Consider the following 18,651-nt stretch of genomic DNA (forward strand, 5'->3'; position numbering starts at 1 on the left):
TTGAGATCTTAGAGTGACATATGCTGCCTTCAAGACGTCATCTTTTCCAGGGACGTTCCATGCATTTTTCACATGCTGCACACATTACAAAGGCATGGCATGGAAGAAGAGGGTACGGGTACTGGACTGGCCTGCCTGCAGTCCTGACCTGTCCCCAATAGAGAATGTGTGGAGAACTTTGAAACGACAAAATAGGACAAAATAAAAGCTGAAACACTAAATCACTTGGTCTCCTCGGTGCCAGAACGTCTTTTAAGTGTGGTGAAAAGGAATGGCAACGTTACAAAGTGGTAAATGCTGTACTGTCCCAACTTTTTTTGGAATGTGGAATGCGGTACTAAAGCATGTGCTACTAAACCATGTAGTACTAAATCATGTGTTGCTAAACCCATGTGGTACTAAAGCATGTGCTACTAAACCCTGCAGTACTAAATAATGTGGTATTAAATCATGAGTTGCTGAGCCCATGTGGTACTAAAGCATGTGCTACTAAACCATGTAGTACTAAATAGAGATGGGACGATCGATCGGCTATGAATCGGTATCGGCCGATTTTTAATCAAAATATGCTATCGGCGATCGGCGATATTTCCTAAAAGTAGCCGATCCGATCGTGTGATATATAAAGATCACGTTAAGTTAACAGCTCAGTGGATTGATCCAGACTTTGAGCTACGACGCGCCAACCATCACATCACCATTCATCAACCATCGTACAGAAACCATCGTGAAAGCTCTTCATGACCTAAAATAACATCATTAACGTTGTGCATCATACATACGATGTAATTTTGCTGATTGTAATATTTACTTTAAAAAGATAATTCAACCCCGTCACATCTGAGTCGATTCTATCAGCACGTTATATAAACTCCTGGTTCACTTTGGTAAATCGTAAGCGGTTCTTACTTGTGATGTAGATGAGAACAGAAAACGTTACAGAGCCAATCAGAGGCAAAAGTTTATTCATTACCAAATTCGTTAGTTCAGGATCATCTGCTGAACTTTTAGCTCCTTAGACGGAACGAGTCTGACGGTCGGTTACAGATCTGTGGTAATAGCAGTTTAATTACGCTTTTTAATGAAGCTTTTTAATGTAAGAGAGTCACACAAAATGTTCTGTAGTAGTTGGTGTTTATTTAAAACCACGACATTTAATTAATAACAGTAAACACGGAGAGATAACTGAGAAGAGAAACTTACGCTTCGCGAAAAATGACTCGTGAATCAATGAATCACTTATAGCGATACTGTGAACAAAGCGTCTCTTCTAAAGGCGCACACACACACACGCGCGCGCGCTGCTCCGGTTTATCTTCACTGTGAGGCTCTTTTTAAGTTTATTTATTTTATTTACTGCTAAACCCCATTGTGTTGCTGTTGCTGAACCCATGTGGTACTAAAGCATGTACTACTAAACCATATAGTACTAAATCATGTGTTGCTGAATCCATGTGGTACTAAAGCATTTGCTACTAAACCATGTGGTACTAAATCATGTGTTGCTGAACCCATGTGGTACTAAAGCATGTGCTACTAAACCATGTAGTACTAAATCATGTGTTGCTGAACCCATGTGCAACTAAACCATGTAGTACTAAATCATGTGTTGCTGAACCCATGCTGTACTAAAGCATGTGCTACTAAACCATGTACTAAACCATTGTTTGCATTGTATATGCTGTCCCAACTTTTTCTGATTTGGGGTTGTAGAATCATATAGCTGTGTGTAGCAGTAGTAGATGGACTGAGAATTATATAGCTGTGTATGTGTGTGTGTGTGTGTGTGTGTGTGTGTGAGAGAGAGAGAGAGAGAGAGAGAGAGAGAGAGAGTAGATTAGTGCAGGGCAGTGAAACAGAGAAAGTGCTAATCTCTGATTGCTATCGGCATCAGTCCCAGAGCTCCAATAACATGATGGTAAAAAATAGGTTAGCCTTTCTCTTGCTTCATTTCCTAATTACTCACTCTGTTTCTCCATCACACCCTGAGTGCTAAAGATTAGAAAGATGAATGAGAGCAGCTAAAGATGTTTGACAGAAGGTGGAGCAGTGGGAGTGAGATAAGTGAAAATCTAGTGTGTACCTACAGCTGAATCTCCCACTGAGCAGCCATACTGAACCAAGTGCTGCTGAGACACGTGGTACTAACTCATGTGATTCTGAATCAATGCTACTGAATCACGCAGTACTAAATCATGTGGTACCGAACCATGTGGTACTAAATCATGTTCAACAGCATCATGTGCTGCTAAACCATGTAGTACTAAATCATGTGGTACTGAACCATGTGGTACTAAATCATGTGGTACTGAACCATGTGGTATTAAATCATGTGGTACCGAACCATGTGGTACTAAATCATGTTCAACAGCATCATGTGCTGCTAAACCATGTAGTACTAAATCATGTGGTACTGAACCATGTGGTACTGAACCATGTGGTACTAAATCATGTGGTACTGAACCATGTGGTACTAAATCATGTTCAACAGCATCATGTGCTGTTAAACCATGTAGTACTAAATCATGTGGTACTGAACCATGTGGTACTAAATCATGTTCAACAGCATCAGGTGCTGTTAAACCATGTAGTAATAAATCGTGTTGCTGAACCCATGTGGTACTAAATCATGTGCTACTAAATAATGTGGTACTAAATCAGGTGTTGCTGAACCCATGTGGTACTAAAGCATGTACTACTAAACCATGTAGTACTAAATCATGTGTTGCTGAACCCATGTGGTACTAAAGCATGTACTACTAAACCATGTAGTACTAAATCATGTGTTGCTGAACCCATGTGGTACTAAAGCATGTGCTACTAAACCCTGCAGTACTAAATAATGTGGTACTAAATCATGTGTTGCTGAGCCCATGTGGTACTAAAGCATGTACTACTAAACCATATAGTACTAAATCATGTGTTGCTGAACCCATATGGTACTACAGCATGTGCTACTAAACCATGTGGTACTAAATCGTGTTGCTGAAACCATGTGGTACTAAAGCATGTGCTACTTAGCCATGTAGTAATAAATAATGTGTTGCTGAACCCACGTGGTACTAAAGCATGTACTACTAAACCCTGCAGTACTAAATCATGTGTTGCTGAACCCACGTGGTACTAAAGCATGTGCTACTAAACCCTGCAGTACTAAATAATGTGGTACTAAATCATGTGTTGCTGAACCCATGCGGTACTAAAGCATGTGCTACTAAACCCTTCAGTACTAAATCATGTGTTGCTGAGCCCATGTGGTACTAAAGCATGTACTACTAATCCATGTAGTACTAAATCATGTGTTGCTGAACCCACGTGGTACTAAAGCATGTGCTACTAAACCCTGCAGTACTAAATAATGTGGTACTAAATCATGTGTTGCTGAACCCATGTGGTACTAAAGCATGTGCTACTAAACCATGTAGTACTAAATCATGTGTTGCTGAACCCACGTGGTACTAAAGCATGTGCTACTAAACCATGTAGTACTAAATAATGTCGTACTAAACCATGTGGTACTAAAGTTTGTATTGTTAAACCATAGGGTACTAAATCATGTACTGCTGAACCATGTGGCACCAAATCATGTTCAACAGCATCATGTGGTTCTGAATCAATGCTACTGAACCATGTGGTACTAAATCAGGTGGTACCAAATCATGTTCAACAGCATTATGTGGTTCTGAATTAAAGCTACTACATCAAACAGTACTAAACCATGTAGTACTTAATCATGGCCTACTGAACCATGTGGTACTAAATCATGTAAACAACATATTTCTATAACATGATAATATTTTTTCTTTCTCTGCCTGTAGGTTTCAGTGATGGGTGGGAGGTGTGTGCCCAGCTGGGCCAGTGCGAGAGTTACACACGACTCCCGGCTCGTCAGGAGCTGATGGCGTTCGCTCTGACCCACTGCCCTCCCGCCAACATCCAGAATCTGCTAGCAGTCTCAAGCTCTCTGCAAACCCAGGTGGGTTTCATGTGACGTTCATCTTTTTGCTACAAGGGCAGTTGTAACCTAGCAGTTAAGGTACTGGACTAGTAAGCAGAAGGTTGCTGGTTGAAACCCCTCCACTGCCAAGTTGCCACTGCTGGGCCCTCGAGCAAGGCCCTTAACCCTCAATTGCTTAGACTGTATAATGTAAGTCGCTTTGGATAAAAGCGTCTACTAAATGCTGAAAATGTAAATGTACAACTGACCTTTTTACACTGGGTTACTCTGGGTTCCTCCTAGGGGTTCCTCCTAGGGGTTCCTTCACCCCCTACTCTACCCCTATGGTCTTAGCAAACTCAATACAGAACTGGGTTAGAACAGCATGCATAGTTTGTTCTGTTCTGCTACTTTTATGCAAATCAGGAGTTACTGGGACAGCTGGTACACTGAGTGCACAGGATCCTGGTTAGGGCATGGCTTTTATATGTCTGTCTGTCTGTCTGTCTGTCTGTCTGTCTGTCTGTCAGTCTGTCTGTCTGTGTCTATCTATCTATCTATCTATCTATCTATCTATCTATCTATCTATCTATCTATCTATCTTTAATCTTTGTCTTTCTGTCTGTATCTATCTGTCTGTCTGTATGTATATTGTATCTGTTTGTATATGTCTGTCTATCTATCTGTCTGTCTGTCTGTCTATCTATCTATCAATCTATCTAATATCTCTATCTATCTATCTATCTATCTATCTATCTATCTATCTATCTATCTATCTATCTATCTATCGATCGGTTTGTCTGTCTGTTGCTATTTATCATCTGTCCATCTATGTCCTTCTGTCTGTCTGTCTGTCTGTATGTATGTATCTGTCTGTCTATGATATCTCTGTCTATTATCTTTGTTTATCTGTCTCTTTCTGTCTGTGTCTGTCTGTCTGTATCTAGCTCTTTCTATCTGTCTGTCTGTATGTATGTACTCTACCCATATGATCTTGGACCATTTGGACCTTTTCCAATAAACAGTGACTCCTATAATGTTTTTAAAGCTTGATGTCAAGGTGAGACGGTTGCTTTGGGCCATACCATACGTAATGTGGTTAAGGGGTAGCGAGATGCTCTTTGGACTGCTGACGTCACATCTATCCGAATCACTTGCGAATAGGAAAACGAATTGGAATATTAATTGCAAGCCACAGATGCTGTTTGAATGAATGGGCACAAATTCCCAGACATACTTCAAAGGGTTTTTTAGAATAGTGTAAAATTTGTGTCTGTGCTTTGACAAAAGTGCAAGTGTAAAAACGCCACTGGGGCCGGTGGTATCTCAGGGGAAGCAGTGTGTGGAACCTGCTGATCAGAGAATGTGGTGTGTGGTGGGTGTGATGTAACCGGTTTCATGCTGTATGAAATGCTGGGTCTGTTGTTTCAGCACAAGCGGTTTCCTGAAGGTCTAATCAGAGAAGAGCTAAACTTAGCCGTCTTACACGAGTAACAAACTGTCTAACCTTTATTCTCCAGACAGTCTGAATTACACTGGACATTTGGAGCACTTTACATCTCAACTAACTTCAGCAAAACACACTATACAGAACTGGGTTAGAACAGCATAGTTTGTTCTGGTCTACTACTTTTTATGCAAACCAGGAGTTACTGGGACAGCTGTATATGTCTGTCTGTCTGTCTATCTGTCTGTTCTATCTATCTATCTATCTATCTATCTATCTATCTATCTATCTATCTATCTATCTATCTATCTATCTATCTATCTATCTATCTATCTGTGCCTACCTGTCTATTATCTTTGTCTGTCTGTCTGTCTGTCTGTTCTATCTATCTATCTATCTATCTATCTATCTATCTATCTATCTATCTATCTATCTATCTATCTATCTATCTATCTATCTATCTGTGCCTACCTGTCTATTATCTTTGTCTGTCTGTCTATCTATCTATCTATCTATCTATCTATCTATCTATCTATCTATCTATCTATCTATCTATCTATCTATCTGTGCCTACCTGTCTATTATCTTTGTCTGTCTGTCTATCTGTCTGTTCTATCTATCTATCTATCTATCTATCTATCTATCTATCTATCTATCTATCTATCTATCTATCTATCTATCTATCTATCTATCTATCTATCTATCTATCTATCTATCTATCTATCTATCTATCTGTGCCTACCTGTCTATCTATCTATCTATCTATCTATCTATCTATCTATCTATCTATCTATCTATCTATCTATCTATCTATCTATCTATCTATCTATCTGTGCCTACCTGTCTATCTATCTATCTATCTATCTATCTATCTATCTATCTATCTATCTATCTATCTATCTATCTATCTATCTATCTATCTATCTATCTATCTGTGCCTACCTGTCTATGATCTTTGTCTGTCTGTCTGTCTGTCTATCTGTCTGTTCTATCTATCTATCTATCTATCTATCTATCTATCTATCTATCTATCTATCTATCTATCTGTGCCTACCTGTCTATTATCTTTGTCTGTCTGTCTATCTGTCTGTTCTATCTATCTATCTATCTATCTATCTATCTATCTATCTATCTATCTATCTATCTATCTATCTATCTATCTATCTATCTATCTATCTATCTGTGCCTACCTGTCTATCTATCTATCTATCTATCTATCTATCTATCTATCTATCTATCTATCTATCTATCTATCTATCTATCTATCTATCTATCTGTGCCTACCTGTCTATGATCTTTGTCTGTCTGTCTGTCTGTCTATCTGTCTGTTCTATCTATCTATCTATCTATCTATCTATCTATCTATCTATCTATCTATCTATCTATCTATCTATCTATCTATCTATCTATCTATCTATCTGTGCCTACCTGTCTATTATCTTTGTCTGTTCTATCTATCTATCTATCTATCTATCTATCTATCTATCTATCTATCTATCTATCTATCTATCTATCTATCTATCTATCTGTGCCTACCTGTCTATGATCTTTGTCTGTCTATCTATCTGTCTGTCTGTCTGTCTGTCTGTCTGTCTGTCTGTCTATCTATCTATCTATCTATCTATCTATCTATCTATCTATCTATCTATCTATCTATCTATCTGTGCCTACCTGTCCATTATTTTTGTCTGTCTGTCTGTCTTTTTGCCTGTCTGTCTGTCATCTATATGTGTCTATTATTATGTTTGTCTGTATCTGTCTATCTACTGTATCTATCTGTCTACCTGTCTGTCTTATTTTTGTCTGTCTATCTGCCTGTCTGTATGTATCTGTCTGTCTACTGTATCTGTCTACCTGTCTGTCTTATCTTTGTCTGTCTATCTGTTATCCCTATGTGTCTATTTTTATGTGTCTATCTGTCTGTCTCTGTCTGTCTCTGTCTATCTACTGTATCTATCTGTCTACCTGTCTATTATCTGTGTCTATATGTCTATATTCCTGTCTGTCTGTCTGTTATCCCTATGTCTATTATCTTTGTCTGTATGTCTCTGTTTATCTATCTGTCTACCTGTCTATTATATCTGTCTGTCTGCCTGCCTGTCTGTCTATCTTTTATCTCTATGTGTGTATCATCTTTGTCTGTATGACTGTCTGTCTGTCTGTCTGTCTATCTATTTATCTGATACTTGTCTATTATCTTTGTCTATATGTCTGTCTGTCTGTCTGTTATCCCTATGTCTATTATCTTTGTCTGTATGTCTGTCTGTTTATCTATCTGTCTACCTGTCTATTATATCTGTCTGTCTGCCTGTCTGTCTATCTTTTATCTCTATGTGTGTATCATCTTTGTCTGTATGTCTGTCTGTCTGTCTGTCTATATTTTTATCTGTTACTTGTCTATTATCTTTGTCTGTCTGTCTGTCTGTCTGTCTGTCTGTCTGTCTATCTGTCTATCTGTATCTCCATTTGTCTGTTATCTTTGTCTATCTGTCTGTCTGCCTGTCTGTCTGTATGTATGTGTCTATCTGTCAGTCTGTCTATCTATCTGCATATCTATCTGTCGGTCTGCTCTGGTCTGTCTGTCTATATAAAATAAAACATCCCTATGCAATCTTTTCTGCTACAACCACAGCTACTCAGAGAAGGCTTCTCCCAAACTTTGAAGTATGTCTGTGGGAATTTGTGCCCATTCAGTCAAAATAGCCTTTGTATGGTCAAGAAAGCCTCAATTGATGTTCCAGTTAATACCAAAGCTGTGGGGTGAGCTCAGGGCTGTGTGCAGGCCACTGGGGATTCTGTATATCAAGATTCTCTTTACGTCTTTATAGAACTCGCTTTGTGCACAGGAGCACAGTCATGCTGAAACGGGAAAGGGCCTTCCTTAAAATGTTGCTGCAAATTGGTCATGTAATTAATTTTTTAAACCTGTTAGTTGTTGTGGCTAAAACACACAAATTCAATAAATTAAAGGGGTGTCCCAAAACTTTTGTCCATATAGTGTATTTAAGTTGCATAAGCCCCTGTAGAACTAGAAGCTGATGATTTTTTCTCCTCTTTCTTTAAGATCCTTTACCAGGCAGTGAACTACAAGATCTCTCCGTCTGAAGCCAAGAGAAGAGTGGATGATACAGATCAGGTAACGTCCATCATGCCACGCTCGTACAGTGTATGAGAGAGTAAACTGACCTTGTGTGAGTGAGGTTACTGGAGCTCTCCACACGTTACACAAGTCATACAAGTGTTTACTGTGTTTCACCTGCAGTAAAAATGATGCTCTTCACAATGTTCTGCTACTTCACTGTTTACTATTATAGAAAAGTCATGAGAGTGTTTACAGGTTCATGTGTGCATCTAAGTGTGTGTGTGTTTAAGAGTGTGTGTAGGTGTGTGTGAGATGAGAGAGAGAAACTGTATGTGTATGTTTTTGTATGTGTTCTTTCTTTTGTTTGTTTGTTTGTTTCTTTCTTTCTTTCTTTCTTTCTTTCTTTTTTTGTGTTCTTATTCTTTTTTTCCCTTTGTCTGTTCTTCTTGTTGGTTCTTTCTTGTCTGTTTTTTCTTTCTTTCTCTCTCTCTTTCTTTTTTTCTTGTGTTCTTTTTCTTTTTTGTTCCTTCTTTCTTGTCTGTTCTTCTTGTTGGTTCCTTCTTTCTCTCTTTCTTTCTTGCTTTCTTGTCTGTTTTTTTTTCTTTTTTTTCTTTCTTTCTCTCTTTTTTTTCTTTCTTTTCTATTCTTTCTCTTTTTCTTTCTCTTTTTTCTTTCTCTCTTTCTTTCTTTCTCTCTTTCTTTTTTCTTTCTTTTCTTTTCTGTTCTTTCTCTTTTTCTTTCTTTCTTTCTCTCTTTCCTTCTTTCTTGTCTGTTCTTTCTTTCTTTCTCTCTTTCTTTTTTTCTTGTGTTCTTTTTCTTTTTTGTTCCTTCTTTCTTGTCTGTTCTTCTTGTTGGTTCCTTCTTTCTTTCTCTCTTTCTTTCTTTCTTTCTTTCTTTCTTGTCTGTTCTTTCTTTCTTTTTTTTGTTCTTTCTTTCTTTCTTTCTTGTCTGTTCTTTCTTTCTTTTTTTTGTTCTTTCTTTCTTTCTTTCTTTCTTTCTTTCTTTCTTTCTTTCTTTCTTTCTTTCTTTCTTTCTTGTCTGTACTTTTTTCTTTTTTTCTTTCTTTCTTTCTCTCTTTCTTGTCTGTTCTTTCTTTCTTTCTTTCTTTGCTTTTTTCTTGTCTGTTCTATCTTTCTTTCTTGTTTGTTTTTTCTTGTATGTTCTTTCTTTTGTGTTCTTTCTTTTGTGTTCTTTCTTTTTTGTCTGTTCTTTCTTTCTTTTATTCTGGTCTTGTCATCACCATAATTCAGCAGCTGCATGTAGTGTAACTTGAATCACCCTCTAATTATCTTCTCCTGCATTATCCTCTCACATTAATGAGATCATGTGATTAATGCCACACTGTTTGTTAGCATTGATCCAGTTACCCCAAACTTCTGAAGAACACACACAAGTGACAAATCACTGAAACTTGGAATCACATTTTAATAAGGAGTCCTGAATGGATTGTGTTGGGATGGTGGATCTGGTGAACATATAGGATGGTCGATTTCTCATGATTGAGTGACTGAAGGGCAGGGGAGGGCCTTGGTTATCCACACAACTCCTTAAACACAGGAGGAGGACCCAATAAAATCATCTCCAATTCCCACTTGAGAATTCGCTTCCGATTACACAACACCCGATCTGCTCAATAGGATTTCAGGTCACCACACACACCCACTGACACGTGTCCAATCTGTGGCCACTTAGTATCACCTGCAAGTATTGAGCTCTATGTGACTCCCCCCTACCCACACTTGCACTGGAGCCTGGATCAGTCCTGGATTGCATATTGCAATGGCACTGGGAAGACACCCAGTCCAGCCTTCCTTCTCTCAAACACAGACAATTGCCTAGCCAGGTTGGGGCTTTGCTAAAATTGAAAGTTCAGATAAGCTCCAGTTTACTAGGAGTCGCAGTTAGAGCAGCAATGAGACAACAGACGCTGAACCTCCATATTGGGCACCTCTTATTTTTGCCGCTTTTGTAGTTGGCTCATGATGCTTTGACACTACCCTGCCAAAAAGTATAAGGACAGCTAACTGTGATCTTGTTAGCCACCCTATTTCCAATCCAAAGGCCTTAATATAGAGTTTGATGATGTTGGACGAGAAGGCCAGGCTCACAGTCAATGTTCCAATTTATCCCAAAGGTGTTTAGTGGGATTGAGATTAGAGGTCTATTCAGGCCACTGGAGTTTCTTGTTTTGTTTACAGTAAGGGGCCTATTATACACCTGTTAGCAATGAGTATAGCTGTATTAAGTAAACTCAATAATCATGAGGGGTGTCTACACACTTTATTATGTATGTATATTAACACAGTTCTTAGACTAAACTTAACATTGTTTAACTATTGTTGAATTGTGTGTGTGTGTGTGTGTGGATGTAGCAGTCAGCAGGTGGAGGACCGGGTGTCGGTCAGCCTACAGCTCTTCTTCAGAGAACGACAGCTCGCACCATGGAGGTTTTGACCACAACCACACTCAACACCAAGGCTGTACTAAACACTATCAGTGACTCCCAATGGTGGAAGGAGTCCATCAACTACCTCCGGCCACTGCATGTAAGATAAAACCTCCATCATACTTCACTCTGAATTCATCTACATTCAGTGTGTATAGTTAAAGCTTTTGGGGATGAAAATATTAATATGTTTTTTAATAAAATTGTTAATAATATTTACTTATAAGATTAGTCGCCAGACAAACAGAACCAACATTCAGAAATAAATAATGGAGGTCTAAACAAACAAGCTGCTCCAGCAGCAAACGGTATTTCTACTTTCAAATTTTCCATGTTAATAATAATATTCCTAATAATAATAATTAAATTATAATAATAATAAAATACTAATAGTGTTAATAAGAAGAATAAGAAAAGAAGAAAAAGAATAAAAATAATAGTAATAATAACAATAAATAATATTAATAATAATAAATAATAATAATAAAAAAAATATTATTATAATTATGTATTGTGTTATTATTTTTATTGTGTGTTACTGCATTGTTTGAACAAAATATCAGATTATTATTAATTTTTTTGTTCGTTTTTTTTTTTTTTTTTTTTTTTTTTTTTGAAAAAAATGTATCTTGTCAGGGCCAGGAGTCAGATTTGCACCGTACTGGATCGGCCAATCAGAACGCAGATCTGGAGCGACAGGGCTGCAGTTCATTCTATGAGGAGCTGCTGGACGATCCATATGTTAATCTGGTTGGTTTCTACAACTATTCTGTCTTGCTTTGTTAATTTTTTTCATATTTGTTTATAGAGACCAATCCCAACTTCCAAGTAGGAAACTCTTTATCCGCTGTGTTTAAAGTTCCTAACAGTAATCATGTGTTTCAGTGTGATGACGTGTATTCCTTCTACGACTACGTCCCTCAGGAAGACTTTGCTGAAGTTTTGCTTCGCACCGGCAAGCTAGCCGAGACCAAAAGCGAGGGCCAGCAACTTTTTCCAGCTACTGAAGGTAGTGCACATTTACACTTTACACATTTATGAGTTTTGGAATTTAAATTGGGTTTCATCTGGTCAGTAGAGGCCCTATGGTCCTATTTTGTCTTTGCTTTGTTTTCTTTTTCTGTTTTGTTTTTCTGTATTTTTGTTTTTTTGTGTATTGTTTTTTTTTATTATTATTTAATTTTATTTTATTTTATGCATTTTTATATTGTTATTATTATTATTATTTGGATTTCATCCTTTCAGTGTTATGATGATGATGATTATTATTATTATTATTATTATTATTATTATTATTTGGATTTCATCTTTTCAGTGTTATTATTATTATTATTATTATTATTATTAATTATTATTATTACTATTGTTATTATTTGGATTTAATCCTTTCAGTGTTATTATTATTATTATTATTATTATTGTTACTATTGTTATTATTATTATTTGGATTTCATCCTTTCATTGTTATTATTATTATTATTATTATTATTATTATTATTTGGATTTCATCTTTTCAGTGTTATTATTATTATTATTATTATTTTTTTTTTATTATTATTATTATTATCATCATCATTATTATTATTATTATTATTTGGATTTTTATTTGGTCAGTAGAGGTCATATGGTGGTCATTTTTCATTTTTTTTTTTTCTCTCTCTTCCAGCTTTATTTTATTGATTTATTGATTTATTGATTTATTTGATAAACGGGGAACAGGGGGTGACAGAGAACCAAATGGGTGACAGTGAGTAATTGTATACTCTGAAGGTAGTATATAAACATGATTGGCTATTTAATTGTATACGTTAATGGTATGTGTATTTATTTATTTATTTATTAAGTTAGAATTAATGATTTTTTTTTCATTAGTAATAACTGCAGGATTTTTAAAGTCCAGTAGATGGACCCTTGTAGAGAAATGAATCAAATTTGAATCACAATACTGCAAAAGTGATGTGTTTCTTATTATAAATGTATTATACATGTCTTATTATTAAAGTTGTGATTGCCTATTTAACCAACTACAAACCTTATTCATTAATATGATTATATTCATACTTAATAAGTAAAAGTATAGATTATTCCCCCAAACTCCGACCCTACAGGAGCCATCGCTAGCTGTTAGCATGTTAGCAATGCTCGCCTCGTTTATCTTTATGATGCGCAGCCACTTTTAGACTGAGTTCCTCGTTGATTAATTGAAGTGAACCCTCGGTGCTAAATAACATGTCGCTTCCTGTGCAAAGTGCACAAGACAAGACAGATGAGCTAATCAATGCCCGGGGACGCTGGTTGTTGGGTTGGGTGTGATAAATAACTTTGGCAGATTGCTATTGGCTGCTCTTTTTCTCGGTAATGTAAGCATTAGGTTCTTACAATTTTCCTCCTAATCAAGTCATATCCAATTACCTGATCACCTGTTTTCACCTCTACTGCTATGGACCCCTACCCTGGCCGAGGTGGGCCGTAATTAACACACGCCCACTCGTGTGCAGTAGCTGACCGCCTCTTTTCACCTACCTGAGGGGGGTTCATATAGAGAGTTAAGCAACAATTTCCATTATGCACGGTCTCATTGTGTAGGCGTCATGACTCAACAAGTTGAGGTTCGAAATTGCAGCAGTTATAAGGAATCCGTATGGCCCGCCCTCCCTTAGACCAGCCAATCATTGTCTGTGGAGGCATCAGGTTGGTTGTTAGCATGTAGTCACAGTCTTCTGATAATGGTATCTGAATGTAGAGATCAGAAGGTTCACGTGCAGTGCTGAACATTACTCATGGTGTGTGTGTGTGTGTGTGTGTGTTTTCTCTGGCTGTTTTTCAGTGCTACTCCAGCTGGCGAATGATGCTTTTTCTAGAGACATGACACTAGCACTTGCCTATTTGCTAGCATTGCCACAGGTTTGTGTGTATGTGTGTGTGTGTGTTTTCCTCTCTTTCCCCATTTTTTTCCGACCTGCTTCAATTTGCTTAATTGTCTGAGGAGAACGAAGCTAACCCACGCCCCCTCCGACACGTGGGCAGCAGCCGTATGCATCTTATCACCTACACCTTGACGAGTGCGGTGCAGCTCAGCACTGTGTACAGAGAGACACACCCTGACAGCACCCTTTTCTCATCTCTGTGCAGGCGCCAGCAATCAGCCAGCAGAGGTCGTAATTGCATTAGTTATGCGAGAGAGACCCTATCCGGCTTAATCCCACCTATATTTGAACAACAGGCAGGCAGAGCTGAGATTCGATACGATGTATTCGAGATCCCAGCTCTGGTTCCAGCCTGTGTTTTTACCGCTGCGCCACCTGAGCGGCCGCTTAATTTTATTTCAACCCCTGTCCTACATGTCATCTTGTCTTTTTTCTTTTAGTGTATTGTTTGTGTTTCTTCTTTTGTTTTATCCCTTGTGACAGTGGGAGCCTAGTGGGTAGAGCTTTGGACTATCAATCGGAAGATTGTCGGTTCAAATCCAGGCTCTGCTATACAGCCATTCTTGGACCCTTGAGCAAGGCCCCTAACCCTGTCTGCTCCAGGGGCGTGTTTTGTCCTAACATCATTTTATGCCTTTGCTTCATCATTTCCCAATTTTTCTCCTGTCATTTATGTCTCTATTTTGTCCATGTTTTGTGTTCGTACCATTTGTTTTTGTCTATTCATAGCGTTTATCTATTGTGTGTCTCAGGTGTTGGACGCTAACTCGTGTTTTGAGAAGCAGCCCCCCTCGGCTCTGTCCCTGCAGCTGGCCGCTTATTATTACTCTCTGCAGATCTACTCTCGCCTCGTGCCGTGCTTTAAGAACAAGTGCAGTCCTCTGTACAGGGTAAGCAAGCTCAATATAAGCAGCCAAAACATGAGCTGGCCAATCTGACTGCAGTGCTGCAGATACAGCTCTAATCTGCATTAAATGGAACTTTGGTTCTAGGTCGTCTCATCCAACATTGCTTCCTGACCTCACAAATGCTTTTTAACTACAGATTTTAGTACAGATTTCCTCATATCTGTCTCTATATCTCTATTTTATAGCAATAAATCCATGGGACAACCTTCCTTATAATGTCTGTGTCCTAGAAATGGCATGTCCAGTAAGCTCTTGGCTCGGTGTGCTTGGTGTGCACATACTTCTAGCCCTACTGTGTATTTAAATAGGGTTTTACAATTTAATTGACGTTCTAACATAGCATGAAGGTATGTTTAGTGTCATTGTCTTGCTGTGAAAATAAACCAGATGTCATTACCAGTTATCATTCTTTAGCTAAAGAGCTACAGCTCATCATGTTTCTTTCTTTATACTTAAGTTTAAGTCACACAGTGATAAACCATCCATTCTCCTTCTTGTCAGTGTAGCATTTTGATTGGTTGATCCACAAGTCCCCTTTCCATTGTTCAGTAGTCCATTATCTAGGTTGTTTGGCTGAGTAAAATCATCACACACTTGTAAATCATCCATTCTTCTACTTGGCAGTGTTGCATTTTGATTGGTTAATCCAAAAGCCCTTCTTCTAGTGCTCGGTAGTCCAATGGCTGGCCTGCTTTGCCCTGAAAAATCACCACTTACTGGGAAACCACCCATTATCATACTTGCCAGTGTAGCATTTTGATTGGTTAGTTCAAAAGACCTTCTTCTAGTGCTCAGAAGTCAAATATCTGGGCTGTTTGACTCAGAAAAACCACCACTTACTGGGAAACCACCATTTATCCTACTCGTCAGTGTAGCATTTTGATTGGTTCATCCAAAAGCCCTTCTTCTAGTGCTCGGTAGTCCAATGGCTGGGCTGCTTTGCCCAGGAAAATCACCACTTACTGGGAAACCACCAATTATCCTACTTGCCAGTGTAGCATTTTGATTAGTTAATTCCAAAGCCCTTCTTCTAGTGCTCAGTAGTCCAATTGCTGGGCTACTTGGCCAAGGAAAATCATCACTTACTGGGAAACCACCAATTATCCTACTTGCCAGTGTAGCATTTTGATTGGTTAATCCAAAAGCCCTTCTTCCAGTGCTTAGTAGTCCAATAGCTGGTCTGCATGGCCAATGAGAATCACCATTTACTTGGAAACCATCAATTTTCCTACCTGCCAGTGTTGCGTTTTGATTGGTTGATCAAAAAGACCCTCTTCCAGTGCTCAGAAGTCCAGTGTCTGGGCTGCTTTGCCCAGGAAAATCACCACTTACTGGGAAACCACTTGCCTACTTGCCAGCGTAGCATTTTGATTGGTTGGTCCAAAAGCCTTTCTTCTAGTGCTCGGTAGTCCAATTGCTGGGCTGCTTGGCCAAGGAAAAAGATAACTTACAGGGAAACCACTTGCCTACTTGCCAACAGAGAATTTTGAATGGTTAATTCAAAAGACCTTCTTCCAGTGCGCAGTAGACGACTGACTGGGCTGCTTGGCCCAGGAAAATCACCACACACTTGTACACCATCCATTGTCCTGCTTGTCAGTGTTGCATTTTGATTGGTTGATCCAAAGGCTTTTCTTCCAGTGTTCAGTAGTCCAATGGCTGAGCTGCTTAGCCCAGGAAAATCACTACATACTGGAAAACCACTAATTATCTTACTTGCCAGTGTAGCATTTTGATTGGTTGATCCATAAGTTCCCTTTGCACTGTTCAGTAGTCCATTATATAGGTTGCTTTGCCCAGGAAAATCACCATTTACTGGGAAACCACCAATTATCTTACTAGCCAGTGTTGCATTTTGATTGGTTAATCCAAAAGACCGTCTTCTACTTCTCAGTAGTCCAATGGCTGGTCTGCTTGGCCCAGAAAAATCACCACTTACTGGGAAACCACCAATTATCTTACTTGCCTGTGTCACATTTTGATTGGTCAGTTCACAAGACCTTCTTCCAGTCCTTAATAGTCCAATAGCTTGGCTGCTTGGCCCAGGAAAATCATCACTTACTGGGAAACCACCAATGTTCTTATTTGCCAGTTTAGCATTTTGATTGGTTTATTTAAAAGCCTTTTTTTCAGTTCTCAGTAGTCCAATAGCCTACCTGCCAGTGTTGTGTTTTGATTGGTTGATCCATAAGACCCTCTTCCAGTGCTCAGAAGTCCAATGTCTGGGCTGCATGGCCCAAGAAAGTCTATTTTTTCTTATTTTATCATCTTAGCTTTAATCATTAGCTTACTGCCACTCAACCAGTCAATCCTTTAGCTGGAAGTCTTTTCCTCACAGTTGAAACTGAGACACGCTTATCGACCTCTGTTGGCTTTGCTTAAAGTTGTCGTTCTGTGACCAACCTATTACACAGGCTGTTAACTCTCAGAAACCTTTCCTGTATTGCTAATGTGGCTTTGGGTCTAGCAGACCTCGGCATCGGAAACTAGAGTTTTGTTTCTAGTTTTTGATGTTTTAGGAGACTCACTGAGAAACAAGGCTTTAACTGTGATTTCTTTGTTGGAAAGATAATTACTTTTAAGGGTTATAATGATTTACATTTCATTCGTTTCTGTTTTATTTATTTTGCTATTATAATATCATTATGTAATATTAATTTATACACTGCTTACCATTTGATTTTACTGAAACAATGTGTTTCCAGTGATTGTATTTTGTAAATATAGACAAATTTAGAATTTGATTCCAGCAAAAGACATTAGCATATAAGAGGTAAAGGTTATCTGAATAGTATATACAGTACTTCACAGGTTTTAAATAATTGCACAACAAATTAGTAAGTGACGATTGTAAGGATTGGTAACAGTTGAGGGTATCATGATTGAGCCTTTAGTGGATCCTGCTTCAATACACAGTTTTTGCCAGCAAAGATGGTTTGTGGCTCACCAATTTGTACCAAAGATTTAGTATTAATGGTCTTTTACCATCTACCGCACATAATATTGCGAAAAGATTAAGGGAATCTGGAGAGATCTCAGTCCATTGAGGACAAAGTTGGAAACCACTGTTAAGTCCACTGTTAAGTGTGCAGGAATTTTGATCGCTCAGACTGTTGTTGTTTATCACACTCTGCCGCTACTTTAAACTCTATTACACAAAAAGAAAGTCAAACATCGGTTCTATGCAGAAATGCCACAAAGTTCAAGACAGTGGAAATGTTCTGTGGTCAAATGAGTCCGCGTTTCAGTTTATTTTTGGGAAGATTGGACGTCTAGTTCTCCGGGCTAAATATGAAAAGGACCACCCAGACTGTTATCAGCAAAAGGTGCAAATACAACATCTGTCATGGTATAATAGAATAGAGTAGAATGCCTTGATTTGTCATATATACATACACTGATCAGCCATACCATTAAAACCACCTCCTTGTTTCTACACTCACTGTCCATGTTATCAGCTCCACTTACCATATAGAAGCACTTTGTAGTTCTACAATTACTGGCTGTAGTCCATCTGTTTCTCTGCATGATTTGTTAGTCCCTTTTCATGCTGTTCTTCAATGGTCAGGACCCCCACAGAGCAGGTATTATTTAGGTGGTGGATCATTCTCAACACTGCACTGACACTGACAGGGTGGTGGTGTGTTAGTGTGTGTTGTGCTGGTATGAGTGGATCAGACACAGCAGCGCTGCTGCAGTTTTTAAACACCTCACTGTCCCTGCTGGACTGAGACTAGTCCACCAACCAAAAATATATCCAGCCAACAGCGCCCCGTGGGCAGCGTCCTGTGACCACTGATGAAGGTCTAGAAGATGACCAACTCAAACAGCAGCAATAGATGATCGATCGTCTCTGACTTTACATCTACAAGGTGGACCATCTAGGTAGGAGTGTCTAATAGAG

General features: G+C 38.5%; 1 protein-coding gene across 1 annotated transcript in view; it reads left to right on the forward strand.

Moving 5' to 3' along the window:
* The window catches only part of nbas (NBAS subunit of NRZ tethering complex), a 248,075-nt gene that overhangs the window by 109,331 nt on the left and 120,093 nt on the right, over positions 1-18,651 (forward strand). Inside the window, exons 34-40 of the mRNA XM_063001902.1 lie at positions 3,819-3,976; positions 8,449-8,520; positions 10,839-11,012; positions 11,549-11,662; positions 11,798-11,921; positions 13,740-13,816; positions 14,592-14,729. Coding sequence (XP_062857972.1) covers positions 3,819-3,976; positions 8,449-8,520; positions 10,839-11,012; positions 11,549-11,662; positions 11,798-11,921; positions 13,740-13,816; positions 14,592-14,729 — 857 coding nt within the window. The remainder of the gene's footprint in view (positions 1-3,818; positions 3,977-8,448; positions 8,521-10,838; positions 11,013-11,548; positions 11,663-11,797; positions 11,922-13,739; positions 13,817-14,591; positions 14,730-18,651) is intronic.

This window comes from Trichomycterus rosablanca, chromosome 9 (assembly GCF_030014385.1).
Source record: "Trichomycterus rosablanca isolate fTriRos1 chromosome 9, fTriRos1.hap1, whole genome shotgun sequence".
Classification (NCBI taxonomy): Eukaryota; Metazoa; Chordata; class Actinopteri; order Siluriformes; family Trichomycteridae; genus Trichomycterus; species Trichomycterus rosablanca.